We start from the raw sequence: 16,555 nt of genomic DNA on the forward strand, positions 1-16,555 counted from the left end.
CATGTTTAACAATCTATTAGTTAACACACCATAATCGTCTTTAAATTCCAAAATTGACTTCATTATATATTTATACTCAAAATGAATATAATCTAGATCTACATGGCCACGCAGCGCTGGATTACTAGACTACTTTGAACCTTAGGAAACATTAAGATTAAATTAAGAACTGTTTGGATTGCGAGTTTTTCTGAAAACTTTTTTTTTATATATTTTTAATTATCTTTTTATCTTGTATACATTACGCTATTACAATCCACAGAAACTTCTCAAAAACTCCAATCAGGAACGAGCTTTGGAGTCTTGGCTAGCTAACATGCTGGAGGACGTACTTCTGTAGTAGAAAATGCTGCTGATGTTGTGATTTGGATTTTTTAATCCTTCTCTACGGTTATTAATAGAGCAAATGTCACAGATTGTTACTGAATCCTTTAGGATTCTCTATTCTAGCCACTAAACTTTTTATTTAGCCAAAATAGTGATAGAACATACTTTATTTTATGACCAAAGAAGCGTATGTTTTCATTAATTACCTAAGTGGCTAAAATTAGAAATGAGAGTGTTTATGAGTTGAGCAACAAAAATGTACTCTTTTATTAATTAAATGACTATTTTGGCTAAATAAAAAGTTTGGTGACAAAATAAGGAACTGGAAATTGTTTAGTGACTATTTTTAGCATTTCCTATTATCACCATCGATCCCTGTCATGTTGTTGTGCTGAAGGAAAAATGAAGTGTACTAAACAATAAGACGAGGGGGGAGGAGAATACACACAGACTCCAATGAACATTTTGAATCAAATCAAAGTTTTATTTGCCTCCACACAGATCATCATAAACTCCATGTAGTAGAAAAAACTGGTTGTTGGTGCAAATACTTTAATGGCACAATCATATACTCCATTTACTAAGCTGCCAGCAATATGCTATTATGTTTTTTTTTTTTTTTTGTAAGTTAAAATGTATTCCCAAGCAGTAAAATGTACATTACAATCAATACAATAAAACTAATCCACAAGGTGGAATTAGTCAAATAAACTATTACGTATTCTACACCCTGAATCCCTATATATATATATATATATATATATGTGTGTGTGTGTGTGTGTGTGTGTGTGTGTGAAGGAAGACAGAGTGAAAAGGATCACTCTGCAGCGGAGCGACACTCAACTGTTACTAGGGTAGGGTAGTTCCATATAGTATGATTTACATGCTTAATTCTGTACGTACGAGTACCGAGTAGTATGCTAGTAGTATCTATCTGATTTTGATTAGCCATCTGCAACTTCATTATTGGCACATAACTTTGGCGGCGAACATCTTGTGAAGCTAAAATGCCTCACCAAACCCCAACCAGTACCACACCCACTAGCTTGGTCTTCGTTCTCATTCTCCTCCAGTGATCTCCCCATCGTTTCACGCGTAAAAAGATACGTCGTGACGCATCCCACCAAGGATACTAGACCTAGGAGCACTAGCGACACTCCCATTCTGATTCCTAGCTGGTGGTAATTATGAGGACAAGCCCACTTAAATGCCACCACCCCAACGATCGCGCCCAGTTTTCCGGCAGCTCCCGAGATGCCGTGGCACGTTGATCTGAACCTAGCCGGGAATAGCTCCGCGGGGACTATGAAAGTAGTGGTATTGGGTCCAAAATTGGAGAAGAAGAAAGTGAGAGCGTACAAGAACATGAAACCCGCTTTGGCATGGCGATCCCAGTACGAGTAATATGGGATCCCAATCGCAAATAATACAATGGCCATGAAGAAGAATCCTCCTATTTGGATTCTGACTCTCCCAATGCGATCGATGAAGAAGACGGCGGCAAAATAGCCAGGGATGGCGGAGCAAATTGCAAGGATGGCTTGGAGTTTTGCCACATGAAAGGCCTCCTCGTAAGCATTTTTATTATGAAGGGGAAGATATCGTGGGCCGTATATCCGGGACTGGAAAAAGTTATTGCTGTAGAAGACGACGTCCACAAGAAACCATGCAAGCGCACAAGAAAAGAGATCACGGCCGTGTCGAGCCAGGAATTCTTTGGACAAGAGAGGGTAATCAGAGCTGGAGGCAGGATTAGCACTAGCATTTGGAGTCATTGGATCCTTCTTATCATAATCTTGGTCCTCCGGTATCGGGCTCATCGGAACACGCAGAACTTTCCTCATGTCCTCAGCTGCTTGCGCCACATTTTTCTCTACCAAAGCTGTGTACCTGTCCAGATAACAATTAACATATAGCTCAGTTATTAAGACTATAACAATTTGTTGAATAATGTGCTGAATTAATTAGTTGATTAATTACTTAGTAAATGAGATAACAGGAATGTTCTCTACATATCTAGAAGATTGTAAATTAAAAAGATTGATGGTAAGTGTGGCGGAAATCTTTCCTTTATATCTAGAATGTTCATTTATAACTATAAATTAACCTTGTAAGTTCTAACGAAATACAACAAGAGAGTGAAAGAAATAAAAGAAAGAAACAATTGAAACTACCTTTGTCTCCAAATATTCTCAATTCTTGGCCTAATATCCAACACAATTAAGCCAAAAGAAGACTAATAATTAAGTTAGAGCGGAATCTAATAATTAAATTTAAGATTTCAGAAATTATAGATTTTGGATTCAAATCCTTTACCGTTGTGTTTCTTAAATATCATCCCTTCATAATAGTAAAACAAGAAAAAGGACAATGATTATGTCCATCACAAAGATTACTAGTAGTGTGCAAGAGTACAGGTTTTATTTTGTTTACAAGCTGGTAGTAATCCTTGAGGTGATGCGACTGCCAAAAACCGTGTCCGAGCTGATGCGGCCGACCTGATTGGAAAAGTCGAGCTGGGATCGTGCTAGGTGACCTGAGAAGAAAGAACGGAGGTGGGACTGATGTCCCTGGGATAACTCCGACGGTCAAGTTAGTTTGGCCGTAGAAGGATGTAGTAATAGTAGAGAATACTTGTGAGTGTACCTTGTGTAGTCTTGATAGCGGAGTATATATAGGACCGTTCGAGTTATAGTTTCCTTATGGGAGTCAAAGTTCCCTTAGGGTTCGGAGTCTTCCTAGGGTTTCCCGCGGCGGCCCCTAAATGTTCGGAGACGGCGGCCCATCAAGCCCATCATAGGAGACCCTCGACATGCCGAGCTGGCTTTCTTAGGCCGAGCTGGCCCATGCCAGCCTCGAGGTACCCACTGCCGACCTGCCGCGTGTGGTCTACCGACCTAACACATGTCATGCGCGGATTTGCCCCACTACACTAGCCCCCCTTGAGTCTAGAGTCACCGAGGGGTCGCGTGAATTTAGACCAAATCTCGAGGCGTCAGGTCTGCCAGGGATGGGACCCACGATCCCACGACCGTGCACCTTGTACGGATAACCGCCACGCATGCTGTCATAACCGTCACTTCAGGGGTCACGTCCGCCCATGACGGTAGTTGTTAGCTCAAACGTTTTCCAAGGTGACGGTTTCTCAGCAATAAATTTTGAGATTTCAATTCGGGACTCTTCAACTTCCCGCCCTGGTGGCCTATAAATAGGCCCTACCAGACGTCACTTTCATGCTTCCTTCCTCATTTCTCCTCCTTCACAAATTTTACCAGCTCGCTCCCCGTCTAGAGAGTTCCAGAGTAGCGCTTTCCCTTAAGCACATATCAGCTCTTCATCCACTAGTAAGTCTTCTTTTCCCTTTTATGTCTTCTTCCTCCACGCACTCAGACATCACCAGCTCGGCACCTAGGCGTAGAGTAGTCCGACCTGCACCTATAGAAATAATCTCTTCCTCCTCTAGCTCTTCTTCTTCCAGCTCGTCAGAGTATCTACCTTCCCCCATTCATTCTCCTACTTTAGAGATGGACCAACCCATCCAACCTGTCCGGCCTGACGCTGGAGCTGCCGACCTAGGGATTCCCCTAGAGGTAACTCCAGCTCGGACCAGGGCGGGACCTTCCAGGGGGCCGGATATCGACTTCGGGGAAGTCGAGCTTATCCCCCCTATCCTAGACCAGGGAAGTGTCGACGAGCTGGTGGGGAGGTATGATATCCCCCTTCAGTTCGAGGCCAGGGCTGCCCGACCAGGGGAGTACGCTTGCCGACCTCCTTCTGAGTTTGTGGCTATCTACAGGGATCAGCTCATAGCTGGTCTCCGTCTTCCCATTCCCCAATTCCTTTACCAAATTCTAACCTTCTGGGGAATTCGTATAACCCAGCTCGTTCCAAACGCCATCAGATCGATCCTCGGCTTTTTTATTATGTGCCGAGTCCTCGAAATTCCATACTCTCTAGACCTTTTCAGGTCATTCTTTCAGATGAAAGTGAGCGGGCCAGTTCATGGCTGGTTCTATTTTGCTCGCAGGAGCGGGGGAGAACTCCCAACCCGCGAGCTGTTCACGCACACCCCCTCTTCCATTAAGGGCTGGAAAGCTCAGTTCTTCTATGTGAAGAACACGGGTTTCCCTCCCCTGACCTGGAGGGAGGAGACCCAGGTGTCCGACCCCATTCCTTCACCTCTTCCTGCGGCCGAACTGGACCTCCTGGTCAGCTCGGATGCTCGATTATCGGTGAAGGAATTTAGCAATGCCCAGCTCCGGTCGGCGGGGCTGATTCGAGCAGAGGTGAACGACCCTGCGCCTGACCTCCGACCTCTCACACCCGAGGAGCTTACAGCTTGTAATCCCTTTGATCTTCTTTTCCTTGCTTTCCTTTCTTTTCCTTTGTCGCACGAACTGACCCCTTTCTTTGCTCTCAGTGAAGAGGTTCTCCCAGCTTCTGAACATAGGAGGGACAGGCAGCTCGCGCGCGGCTACCTCGGTACCCTCCTCAGCTCCTGGTGACGTGGCTCCTCCCCCACCAGAGCCTATTCCCGCAGCTCAGTCTACCCCCTTGGAGGAACCCAAAAAGAAGAGGAGGAAGACCACTGCCAAGAAAACCAGGACCGAGGTGACCACCTCGGCTACACCTACGCCCCAACCATCTCCTACTGGCGCGTCCACGGAGCACTATGGGGTCAACACTGCCGAGCTGCAGGCCTCATCTGAGTCGCCCCCTTCGATGTGGCGGACGAGGAACATCATTCCTCTCAAGCCCCCAACCGAGCTGAGCACACATCCCCACCCACTCCATTTCTGCCCGAAGTGGGGGTTGTCGATGAATGACCGAGCTCAGTTTCCAGAGGCTGCTCGAGAGCTCGTCAAAGGTTCGGTGCTCCCACGCGACCATCATTTTATCCAGCTCGCATCCAACTCCGAGTTACTGTCGCACTACTACCTGAGCGCAGCCCAGGTAGCTTCTTCACTTGGTACTTTATTAGTATCCTTAATCCATAGACTTCTCATAGTTGGACCTGCAGCTCAACGTTGCCGGTGCCGAGCTGGCTCAGCGATATGAAAACATGGGAGAGAATCTCTCCCAGGCTGATGCGGCCAAGAACAAGCTGTCCAGTCAGCTCGAAGCAACCGAGGCAGAGCTGGAGGCAACGAAAAAGCAGCTTGCCGACTCCCAGGCCGCCTGCGAGCTTGAGAAGGAAAAGTCCGCCGAGCTGACTTCCCAGCTAGAGAGTGAGCAGAAAAAATCAGTCGAGCTAGTGGAAGCGGCCAGGACGGAAGGGCGCCAGCTAGGCGTTCGAGATTTTAAGAAGTCCGAGGCCTTTATGGATGATTTAGCCATCTTGAATGGCCCCGTCCTGCAGCTGGGCTACACCAAGGCCATGGCGGATGTTCAGTCTTTGAATTTGCCGGGCTTTGACCTGAGCAGATGGCCTGATTATAATCCCCAGGCTGCTGACCAGATTGACAGACTCGTCACGGGCTACTCCAATGGGCGCGACCTGGCTGCCTTGGTCGCCAACCCTGCCCTGCCTGCGACCTCCCCTGAGCAAGAGCAAGAACAGCAAGGGGAGAACTAGGGATAGTGACTTAGATAAGTCTATTAGACTAGGGCGAGCTCGGCCAGCTCACTTTTTGTATGGCCCCCTCGAATAAAAATATCCGGTACTTAGATAAAAATATCTCAGCTCGGGCATTGAAACCGTTCTAATACGGGCCGAGCTAACTAATGAAGTGAAGATCAGACCTGTCCAGCTGATTACCTCAGCTCGGACGAACTATCAAGAAAAAACCTCAAAACTGAGTGGTGCCAAGATAGGCCCAACTAGATAAAGTGAACCAATAAAGTGAACTAATAAATCATAGAGCCGACCTGTCCAGCTGAGCACTTCAGCTCGGGCAAGCCCCTAAAGGAAAAGCTTCAGATTTGAGTTGTGCCAGGTACGTGGAACTTCGCTTCCATCCTGGCGGGCCAGCCTACAATAACCCGCTCGGTCAGCCTCTTTTACCACGTAGGGACCTTCCCAGTTCGGATCCAACTTACCGGTGCCCACAGCTCGGCTAACGGAGTTTTTGCGTAACACCAGGTCTCCTGGCTTGAAAGAAATGCGCCTTACCCTAGCATTGTAGTAGCGTGCGACCTGGCCCTTGTACTTAGCCATCCGTATAGCCGCCTCTTCCCTTTGGTGCTCGACCAGGTCCAAATTAAGCCGCATCTCCTCATCATTGTCTTGAGCCACAAAGTGTTGCACCCTACCTGAGGGTACCCCAACCTCTGCTGGAATCACCGCTTCGACCCCATATGTTAGGATAAATGGGGTTTCCTGGGTGGCCGTCCGAGGTGTTGTCCGGTAAGCCCATAGTATGGTGGGTAGCTCCTCCAGCCAACTAGTTCTCACGGACTCTAATCTTGTCCTCAAGCCATGCAGGATGGTTCTATTTACGTTTTCGACCTGCCCATTGGCCTGGGGGTGCCCCACTGAAGTGAAGTGCTGCTGGATGCCGAGCTCCGTACACCACTCTCGAAGAGATTGATCAGCAAACTGTCTGCCGTTGTCCGAGACGAGAGTCCTTGGTACGCCGAATCGACAAACTATGCTTTTCCAAAGGAACTTCTGAATAGACCTGCTGCTTATCGTGTTAAGGGGCTCGGCCTCTATCCACTTGGTGAAGTAATCAATGGCTATCACCAAGTGCTCACAACCCCCTGGAGCTCGGGGAAACGGCCCCAACAGATCAATTCCCCACTGGAAGAATGGCCACGGGCTGCTGAGAGGAATCAATTCCTGAGTGGGGGCGTGATGGATCGGGGCATGTAGCTGGCAAGACCTACACCTGGCTACCAGCTCGGCTGAATCTCTAAAGATGGTGGGCCAATAGTACCCCGCCAACATCCCCTTCTTGGCTAATACTCTCGGGCCGACGTGGTTGCCGCAGATGCCCTCATGCAGCTCGCGTAAGACGTAATTACCTTCCTCAGGCGTCACACACCTCAACCAGGGCTGCAAGTAAGATTTCCTGTATAAAATCCCTTGTGTGAGTACATACCTCTGTGACTTGAGGAGGATCTTGCGGGCCTCTGTCCTGTCTGGTGGAAGCTCTCCCTGAGCTAAATACTGAATGACAGGATCCATCCAGGAGCTCACTACCTGAATGACCGCCGTGCTGACTTGGTCATATGCTCGGCTTTTAACCATCTCCACCAGTATTTCCCGACCTATGCCTCCTGCCGAGGTGGAGGCCAGTTTGGATAAGGCGTCAGCTCTCCTATTTTGGCTCCGCGGTATCTGCTCAAGCGCAAACTGCTCGAACAAACCCTTCAATTCGTGTGCCTTCGCTACGTACCTTCTAAGCGTCCCCTCTTTGACTTCGTAGCTTCCCCACACCTGGTTCACTATCAGCTGTGAGTCACTATAGATTTTTATCGACCTGGCCCCTAACTTCCGGGCTATCTCCATCCCTGCAATCAAAGCCTCGTACTCTGATTCATTATTAGAGGCTCTGAAGTCGAATCTTAGTGCATAGGGCAGTTCTTCCCCCATAGGGCTAATAAGGAGGAGACCTGCTCCGCACCCCTCTTTGCTCGACGCACCATCCACGTACAATGTCCAGGTGGGACCTGCTCGTTCCACCGCCTCTGCGTCCTTCCTAGCCTGGACAGTATCCCCTGCCAGTTTAGCCTTGTCTGCTTTTCCAAGATGCCTGGCCTCGTCAGCATCGGCGGCCTGTCCGACCTTAGCTGCCTCCTCGGCCTCTCCGGCCTTGGCAGTTCCCTGGGTCTGCTCGGCCTCCACTGCTTTTCCGGCCTGCCTATCCTTGACGGCTTTTTTGACCTGCTGAGTCTCATCCGCTTCTCCGGACGGTCTGTCCTCGGCAGCTTCTTCGGCCTGCCGGGCCTCAGCTGCTTCTCCGGACGGTCTGTCCTCGGCAGCTTCTCCGGCCTGCCGGGCCTCAGCTGCTTCTCCGGACGGTCTTCCCTCCGCTACCTGTGTGACCTGGGTGATCTCGGCAGCATCTTCGGCCTGTAAGACCTCTGCTGCTTCTTGGGCCTGGACGGCCTTGGTAGCCTCGTGAGTCGGTAAAGCCTTAGCTGCTTGCCCAGCAGGTACCTCCTTACCAACTCCCCTGTTCCTCATAGCCTGCATGTCACTGGCCTGATTGACCTCCGCTTCAGGCGATCCAAAGGATACACCATCTGCTATGAAGTCTGCCAATGCTTGGGCTTTGATGGAGGTCCGGGGCTGGTAGCCCAAGTCATACTCCGACAGCTCCACAGCCCACTTTACCATCCGTCCCGAGGACTCAGGTTTGGAAAGGATCTGCTTCAAGGGCTGGTCCGTTATGACCACTACAGGATGAGCTTGGAAGTACGTCCTAAGCTTCCGAGCTGCATGTACCAATGCCAGAACATAGCGTTCTACCGCCGAGTACCTTGCCTCGGCCCCCTGCAGGGCGCGGCTAACGTAATACACCGGCTTCTGCGTTCTTTCTTCCTCTCGCACCAATACTGCGCTAATGGCCCCCTCTCCCGCAGCTAAGTAGATGAACAGGGTCTCCCCCAACTCTGGAGAGGTCAGGGCCGGCAACCGTGCGAGGTGGGCTTTCAGCTCATCGAATGCCCTTTGGCACTCCAGGCTCCACTCGAACTGCCGATTAGCTTTCAGGGCCTTGAAGAAGGGCGCTCCCCGAACTGCCGATTTGAACAGGAACCTGTTCAAGGCTGCCATCCTCCCTGTCAATCGTTGTACCTCCTTTATATTTCGGGGAGGAGCCATGTCCGTGATAGCCTTGATTTTGTCTGGGTTAGCTCTGACCCCCTCTTTAGAGATCATGTAGCCCAGGAATTTGCCCGACCTGACCCCGAAAGTACACTTCTTGGGGTTTAGCCGCATTCGCGAGCTCCGAAGGACCTCGAAGATCTCCCTCAGGTCGGAGACGAACTGCTCCTGGGTTCGGCTTTTCACTAACATATCATCCACATAAACCTCTAGGTTCCGGCCGATCTGATTTCTGAACAGCTTGTTCACCAACCTCTGGTAGGTTGCGCCTGCATTCTTCAGCCCGAATGGCATGGTAACGTAACAGTAGGTCCCGTCCTCAGTGATGAACGAGGTCTTCTCCTGATCCCCCTCGTCCAAAGCTATCTGATGGTACCCCTTGAAGGCGTCCAAAAAACAGAAGATCTCGTAGCCCGTTGTCGAGTCCACGAGCTGATCAATCCGTGGGAGTGGGTAACAGTCCTTCGGGCAAGCCTTATTCAGGTCAGTGAAATCCACACACATTCTCCAGGCTTTCTCCTCCTTCTTGACCAGCACCGGGTTGGCTAGCCAGGTAGGATAATAGACTTCCTTAACGATCTTAGCCTCCAGTAACTTACCCACCTCGCTCTTAACGACCTCCTTTCGCTCAGGAGCGAAATTCCTCTTCTTCTGCTTCACTGGTCGGACGTTGGGATCTACATGTAGTCTGTGGACTGCCAGCTCGGTGGGTATTCCGGGCATATCATCAGTGCTCCAAGCAAAAATCTCAGCATACTCTTCCAAGAGAGATTCCAAAGAACTTCGGATCTGTTCACCCAGGCCGGCGCCGACCCTCACCGTGTGCTCGGGTCGGTCGGGCTGGACGGGTAGCTCGACCAATCCCTCATCTGTCTCCAATCTCTCCCCCCTCTCCAGGGGTTCCTAGGATTCCAGACAAATCGTCTGAGCTACCAATTTTTCTTTGCCCTTAAGGGTGGCAATGTAACACGCCCTTGCTACCTCTGGATCTCCCAGCACCTCAGCCACCCCATCAGAAGTAGGGAATTTCATACTGAGGTGCAAGGTGGAGCAAACAGTTCGGAGGGCATTCAACGTGGGACGTCCCAGGATCATGTTGTAGGAGGACGGCTCCTTAACCACCGCAAAGTTTACCGGAATCGTTCGGCACTTCGGGGACACCCCCACCGTGACCTGGAGAGTGATCATCCCTTCCGGCCTCACCGGAGGACCAGCAAAGCCGATCAACGGAGTTCGGACCGGTACGAGCTGTCTATCCTCCAGCTGCAGCTCCTTGAAGGTCTTATAATACAGCACGTCTATGGCGCTCCCGTTGTCTATATACACCTTCCTTACCTTGAAGTTACAGGTGATGACTTCTATCACAATGGCTTCATGGTTATTAGAGGCCAAAGGGACTGCGTCCTCAGGTCCATAGATTATTTCCTCATACATCTTCAAACGCTTGGCCGAGCTCTCCCCCGTGGGAGGGGGTCGGTTATGCCGCCGAGCTGCATGACTATCTCCACCCGCAGGTCCTCCGGCGATGGTGTTAATCACCCCCGCCAGGTTCTGTATTTCCTGCTCGGGAGTTCGGCCGCGGGGCCCCTGAGGCCGGTCCCGCGGGTAGCTCGGGCGTTCCGACCTGGGCCTTCCCCGTTGCTGGTCAGCTCGTTCCTCTCGTACAAACTGCCCCAGATGACCTCGTTTGATGAGCTTTTCAATGTCTTTCTTGAGGTGACGACAGTCCTCCGTATCGTGCCCCACATCCCGATGATAAGCGCAATACAGACCTTGATCCCGTCTACTTTTGTCCCCAACCAAAGGTCGAGGAGGTCGGGATAGCCCCTCCTGCTCCATTACTGCGAGCACTCGAGCTCTGGGTGCCGTGAGGCCAGTCCAGGACTTGTCCCCTCCCATCGGGCGACTCCTGGGGAGGCGGTCATAAGCACCCCTCCTTCCCTGGTCAGGCCGTGCCCTCACTTGGTCGGCGCCCTTCCTACGCTTGTCATCCCTCAATTTTTCTTGTGCACTCTTAAGGCGATTGGCTTCCTCCGCGTTGGCCTTCTCATGGGCTCGATCTAACATCTCCCGAACTGTCTTGGGAGGTCTCTCCACCAGCTCGGTGTACAGCTTTTGCTTGCGCAGCCCGTTGATGAAGGCGGCCATGACCACCTTGTCGTCGCGATCTCGAACCTGAAGGGACTCATTATTGAAGCGCACCATGTACTCGCGTAAGGACTCCTCGGCCTTCTGTTGAATAGTCATGAGGTGCGCGGTGCTTTTAGAATAAGCTCGTGAAGAAACGAACTGTGCTGAGAACTGCCGTGCGAGCTGAGTGAAAGAACTGATCGATCTAGGGGGAAGCCCCTGGAACCACTGCCGAGCCCTTCCTTCTAGGAACATTGGGAAGGTCTTGCACCTGACCGCATCCGCGGCTGTTTGTAAACGCATCTGCGTCATGAACACAAACAGGTGGTCTTCCGGATCCGTAGTTGCGTCGTAAGGCTTCATGTTCGGAATTTTGAATTTCGCGGGCAGTTGAAACTCCTCGATATCGAGCACAAAGGGGGAAGCAATGTACCTGTCCGCTTCTGGGTCCAGAAGTAGGTCCAATTCGTCCCGCACCTGCTGTCTCTCTCTCCGGGGGGAGAGGTCTTCCCTGGGGAGCCTCCGGACGGGCTCCGGGTGTTCAGTCCGGGAGTTCTTGTGAGAAGGCTCCATGACCTCGACTTGCTCACGCGTGACTTCCCGGTGTGCTCGCTTGGCCCCAGTTTTGGTGGGACTCCCAGTTCGGGATTCTGACGGATCTGCTCCCTGAACCTTGGGCTCCTTGTCCTGATGACCTCCCGACTGCTCTTTGAGATAGTTCATGATTGCCTCGAAGGTGGGCAGGTTTTCGGCCACTGTCTGAACCAGTTGTTCAGGCGGGATTCGTGAGGGCCCTGCCCCTCCTTCTCCGGGTGTTGGACCCCGAGAGGGGTTTTGGGAGCCACCACGCTCGGTCCCCTTGGATCCGCCAGCGTTCCTCTGCGACCTAGTATTCGGCATGACTCGCAATGAAGTGTAACGTGGTTCCCACAGACGGCGCCAATTGATGCGACTGCCAAAAACCGTGTCCGAGCTGATGCGGCCGACCTGATTGGAAAAGTCGAGCTGGGATCGTGCTAGGTGACCTGAGAAGAAAGAACGGAGGTGGGACTGATGTCCCTGGGATAACTCCGACGGTCAAGTTAGTTTGGCCGTAGAAGGATGTAGTAATAGTAGAGAATACTTGTGAGTGTACCTTGTGTAGTCTTGATAGCGGAGTATATATAGGACCGTTCGAGTTATAGTTTCCTTATGGGAGTCAAAGTTCCCTTAGGGTTCGGAGTCTTCCTAGGGTTTCCCGCGGCGGCCCCTAAATGTTCGGAGACGGCGGCCCATCAAGCCCATCATAGGAGACCCTCGACATGCCGAGCTGGCTTTCTTAGGCCGAGCTGGCCCATGCCAGCCTCGAGGTACCCACTGCCGACCTGCCGCGTGTGGTCTACCGACCTAACACATGTCATGCGCGGATTTGCCCCACTACAGAAGGGTTGGGGGGGGGGTTGTGCGTTTTACCTGGGAGTCTCCGGCATCATCATACGCCAGTAACAGGTGAGCCCCGCCGGTATTGCACCCATCATCAGTATAAACCTCCAGGCCAAATCCACCATTTCCGGACTTGGTTTCTTTGGGTAACCCGACGCACTGTTGAATACGGCACACACCACCATGGTGACGGTGGAGCTTGCTAAGATCCCAAAACCCTGCATGGAGAAAACAGCCGCTATGAAACCCCCCCGCGTTCTCTTATTGGCGAACTCCGACATGATGGTCGCCGACAGGGGGTAATCCCCTCCGATCCCGATGCCCAATGAAAACCTGAACAGCCCAAGGTTGAGCAGCACGCACGTCCGTCCTCTGCCCATGGAGAATCCGCACCCCACCGAGCTAAAAACCATGATCAGGAGCGCAAAGACGTAGACTTTACGGCGGCCCAGGAGGTCGCCGAGGCGGCCGAAGACAAGCTGTCCGATGACGGTGCCTAAGAGAGCGATGGCACCCATGGCCGATGTGACCAGGGCAGGAACTTGTTGGTCGTGTGCAGGGTCGGCATAATAGACGCTACCAATGAGCTTCATGATGGGAGGGATGCAAAAGAGGTCGTAAGCGTCGGTGAACAGACCCATGCCGGCTATGATGATGGCTTTGAAGTGGTAGTACTGTATTTTTGCGGTGTCTAGGGACGACAGGACTTTCAACGCCATCGCTGCTAGCTTTATAATATCTTGCGGCCAAGCTTAATTCAGAAAATTTATGCTACTACTAGCTCTAGTAGACTAGTAGCTTATTGTTTGTGAATGATGACGATTGGATTTCTTTGTTAAACTCAATGGATACAACAGGAAACTACTTGGATCGACCACTCTATGCATACATACTCTACTAGGTCATAGGTAGATAGTACAAGTTAATCGTATGGACTAACAAATACAAGATCGGTTATACTAATAGTTTATCTTCTAACACAAGTTTCTTGAATATTAGCTACTATTAGTAATACATACTATGGTCCCGAGGCATGACTTGACCGGCGGACGAGCCACTTCTTCGTGGAAAATTGTGCGTTCAAATTCCGTGGTTATTTCCGCGTAAAAGATACTCCCGTCTCATTTTGATATTCTTGATTTTTTTTTCACATAATTTAAAAAAAATAATTAATTTTATTAAAACAATCAATTTAGATAATTATTTTTCTAAAATACCCTCACATTAATTAGAGTATAACTTTATAGGAACTTGAATTGATGGTAAAAAAAGAATCAGCTCTCATTAAATGGAGTAGATTTATAGTAACAATAACTTACATTGAATAAGGATATTTTAAAGAAATTAAAATACAACTACATTCTTCAATTGAAAAGTATACTATAATTTGGGACAGATGAAAAAAGAAAACAGAACTATTAAAGTGGGACGAATGGAGTATTATGTTTAAATTTTGTACCGGTGTGAGAATTGCATTAATGTGCGATCTATAAAAATTTTTGTACCTAACCACAGTGATCGAAATTGAACCCACTCAAAGATGTTACATACTTGCATTTATTGCCTGCTGGAGGACACGCTTGAGAGAAAATGGTGCGAAGTTTCGTTGATGGAGACAAGCGAAGACATTTGACTTGAGTTTAAGGATTCTATGTATGCATAAGATTAGCTACACTTGACACCCTCAACCAGATCCCAGTAACACTTTGCCCCCCTAATGTAAGAATATATGCACATTGCTCTCCAACCGTTTATAAGAGACAATGTAATACATTACTCCCTCCGTTCTATTTTGATAGTTCTAGTTTTTTTTTCACATAGTTTAAGAAAAAGTAATTAATTTTGTTGGAAAAACAAATTTAGATTGCTATTTTTCTAAAATACCCTTATATTAAATAAAGTTGGTTTTTCATATATCAATATGTTTTGAAAAATCTAAATGCATTAAATAGGGTAGGTTATATTCAATACTAACAATCTATATTAAATAAGGTAGTTTATAGTAATAACAACTTACATTAAATAAGGGTATTTTAGAGAAATTAAAAGACAACTACATTCTTGAATTGGAAAGTGGATTACAATTTGAGATAGACGAAAAAGGAAAATAGGACTATCAAAGTAGGACGGCTGGAGTATATGTTACTTGACCAAAATACTCTTAACTAATTTTTGAATACATACGTAACAGTAGAAATCTAATAAACGACCTTTTTCAGCCGATGCTATACACGTACATGTACACACACAAAATTATAGTAATCGAAAAATTAGAAAAGCTACACAAGAATCTAAGCAACTCAAAGCATTGATTTCAAAGCTAATTACAATTTTTTTTTAGGAAAAAAAATACTTACTTAGCAAAGTTCAAATATAGTATAAAGACACAAAATTTGCATCTCATGGACTCGCACAAATTTCCTGCAAAGTAAGCAAAAATTATGAGGATCAAATTCACACTTCATGACCTCGTGCACAAGATTTGTGAATTTTTCTAGTTTTTTTTGTCTTACAACACTATATATCATTTGTTATTATGGGAATTTTCTTATATTACGTGACCTCAAGTAGATTTTTTTTCAAATATTATGCTCCGTATTCCCTTTCAAAGTGTAACATTATTTGTGGAACCATTATCTACGGGCTTTAATGTCATCTTATAGAATTTTTGAATCTTTGAAATTTGTTCTATAGAAGACGTTTTTATACTTAAACTTCTGACTTTTGGGCTCATTCCTGTCATCCTGCGTCCGTCAGTCCACGATCATTACTATCATCGACCCCAGATACTTGGTGTATTAAATGCGTGCACAGTTGTAACATTACCAGTGGCCTCAACTTGTAAAATCTGAAAACGGTTGTGTTTGGATTGCATTTTTCGTTATTTTTCATGGAAAAATTACTGTAGCGATTTGATATATGTGAAGGAAAAGGTGATAGGGAAATGTGATCACGGAAAACGACAATATTTTCCGACGGAAACAAACAATCCAAACAAGGGTAAGTTTCAACCACCTGCTGGCTTTGGGCTGTAGGCAAAGGCTCGGTAGCATTGATGGCCAATATTCAAATCTTATTTTTCATCAATTATTATAGTGTAGAATTTTTTTAAAAAAAAAAACTACCTGCTGCAGGCGAGATTATATATATTCTAGAATTTGGACCAACTTGTAGAACCTAACCTTAGTACGCAAGAATCAAGTGGTTTGTTTTTTTTTTTTTTTTCTTTTTTGGTTTAAATTCATTCAGAATGGGTGAGTGGTGTTTATTTAGAATTTGTAGTATTTTTTTCTTTTTCTAGCATCTATACATTTCAGATTTCTTAGGGCCGGTAAATACTTTTATATACGGTGACTACAATCTTGTATGTCATTCTCATGTGTAATATGTTGTTCAAATTTTGCAAATGATAACATGACCCTTTTACCCAAAAAAAAAAAAAAAACAAAAACTTACAATATTCTCCTCATAAGAATTCCACATGTTTTAGGCTTAAAAATTCACTAATAATCTGATCCATGAGTTACAGGTAAAGATTGTTTTCACCGTTTCCCCCCAAAAACTAAGGAATGATGGGAAGGGGGCACTTGCGCTTTTAGGAATCTCTGGAAGAAACTATCACATCCACTCACTTATCATTGTATATATGTTTAGACAATTTTAATTTCCTTATATTAAACGAAACATAAAATTTATCTACACAAATATGGAATCTTACACACTATCACCCCAAATAAAACTACAAAGAAGGTTCAAAATACTCCAAGGACACTGAGGGTTGTTTGGAATTATGGTAACTTATCAAAAGTATTTCATCTAATAGAGTTTTTAATAAAAGCACTTATTAAGTATTTAAATACATTTGAGAATGTTATTTGAACACATAGTTCAATAAGTACTTAT

General features: G+C 47.4%; 1 protein-coding gene across 1 annotated transcript; it reads right to left on the bottom strand.

The window, feature by feature from the left end:
• Positions 1 to 1,265: 1,265 nt before the first annotated feature.
• On the bottom strand, positions 1,266 to 13,435 carry LOC140014473 (probable inorganic phosphate transporter 1-9). Its single transcript, XM_072065355.1, has 2 exons — positions 12,683 to 13,435; positions 1,266 to 2,217 (listed from the first exon to the last, which is right to left on the bottom strand). The coding sequence occupies exons 1-2, from the start codon at positions 13,369 to 13,371 to the stop codon at positions 1,272 to 1,274; spliced, it is 1,635 nt and encodes a 544-aa protein (XP_071921456.1). The 5' UTR covers positions 13,372 to 13,435; the 3' UTR covers positions 1,266 to 1,271.
• Positions 13,436 to 16,555: the final 3,120 nt, after the last annotated feature.

Source organism: Coffea arabica, chromosome 9e, assembly GCF_036785885.1.
Source record: "Coffea arabica cultivar ET-39 chromosome 9e, Coffea Arabica ET-39 HiFi, whole genome shotgun sequence".
Lineage (NCBI taxonomy): Eukaryota > Viridiplantae > Streptophyta > Magnoliopsida > Gentianales > Rubiaceae > Coffea > Coffea arabica.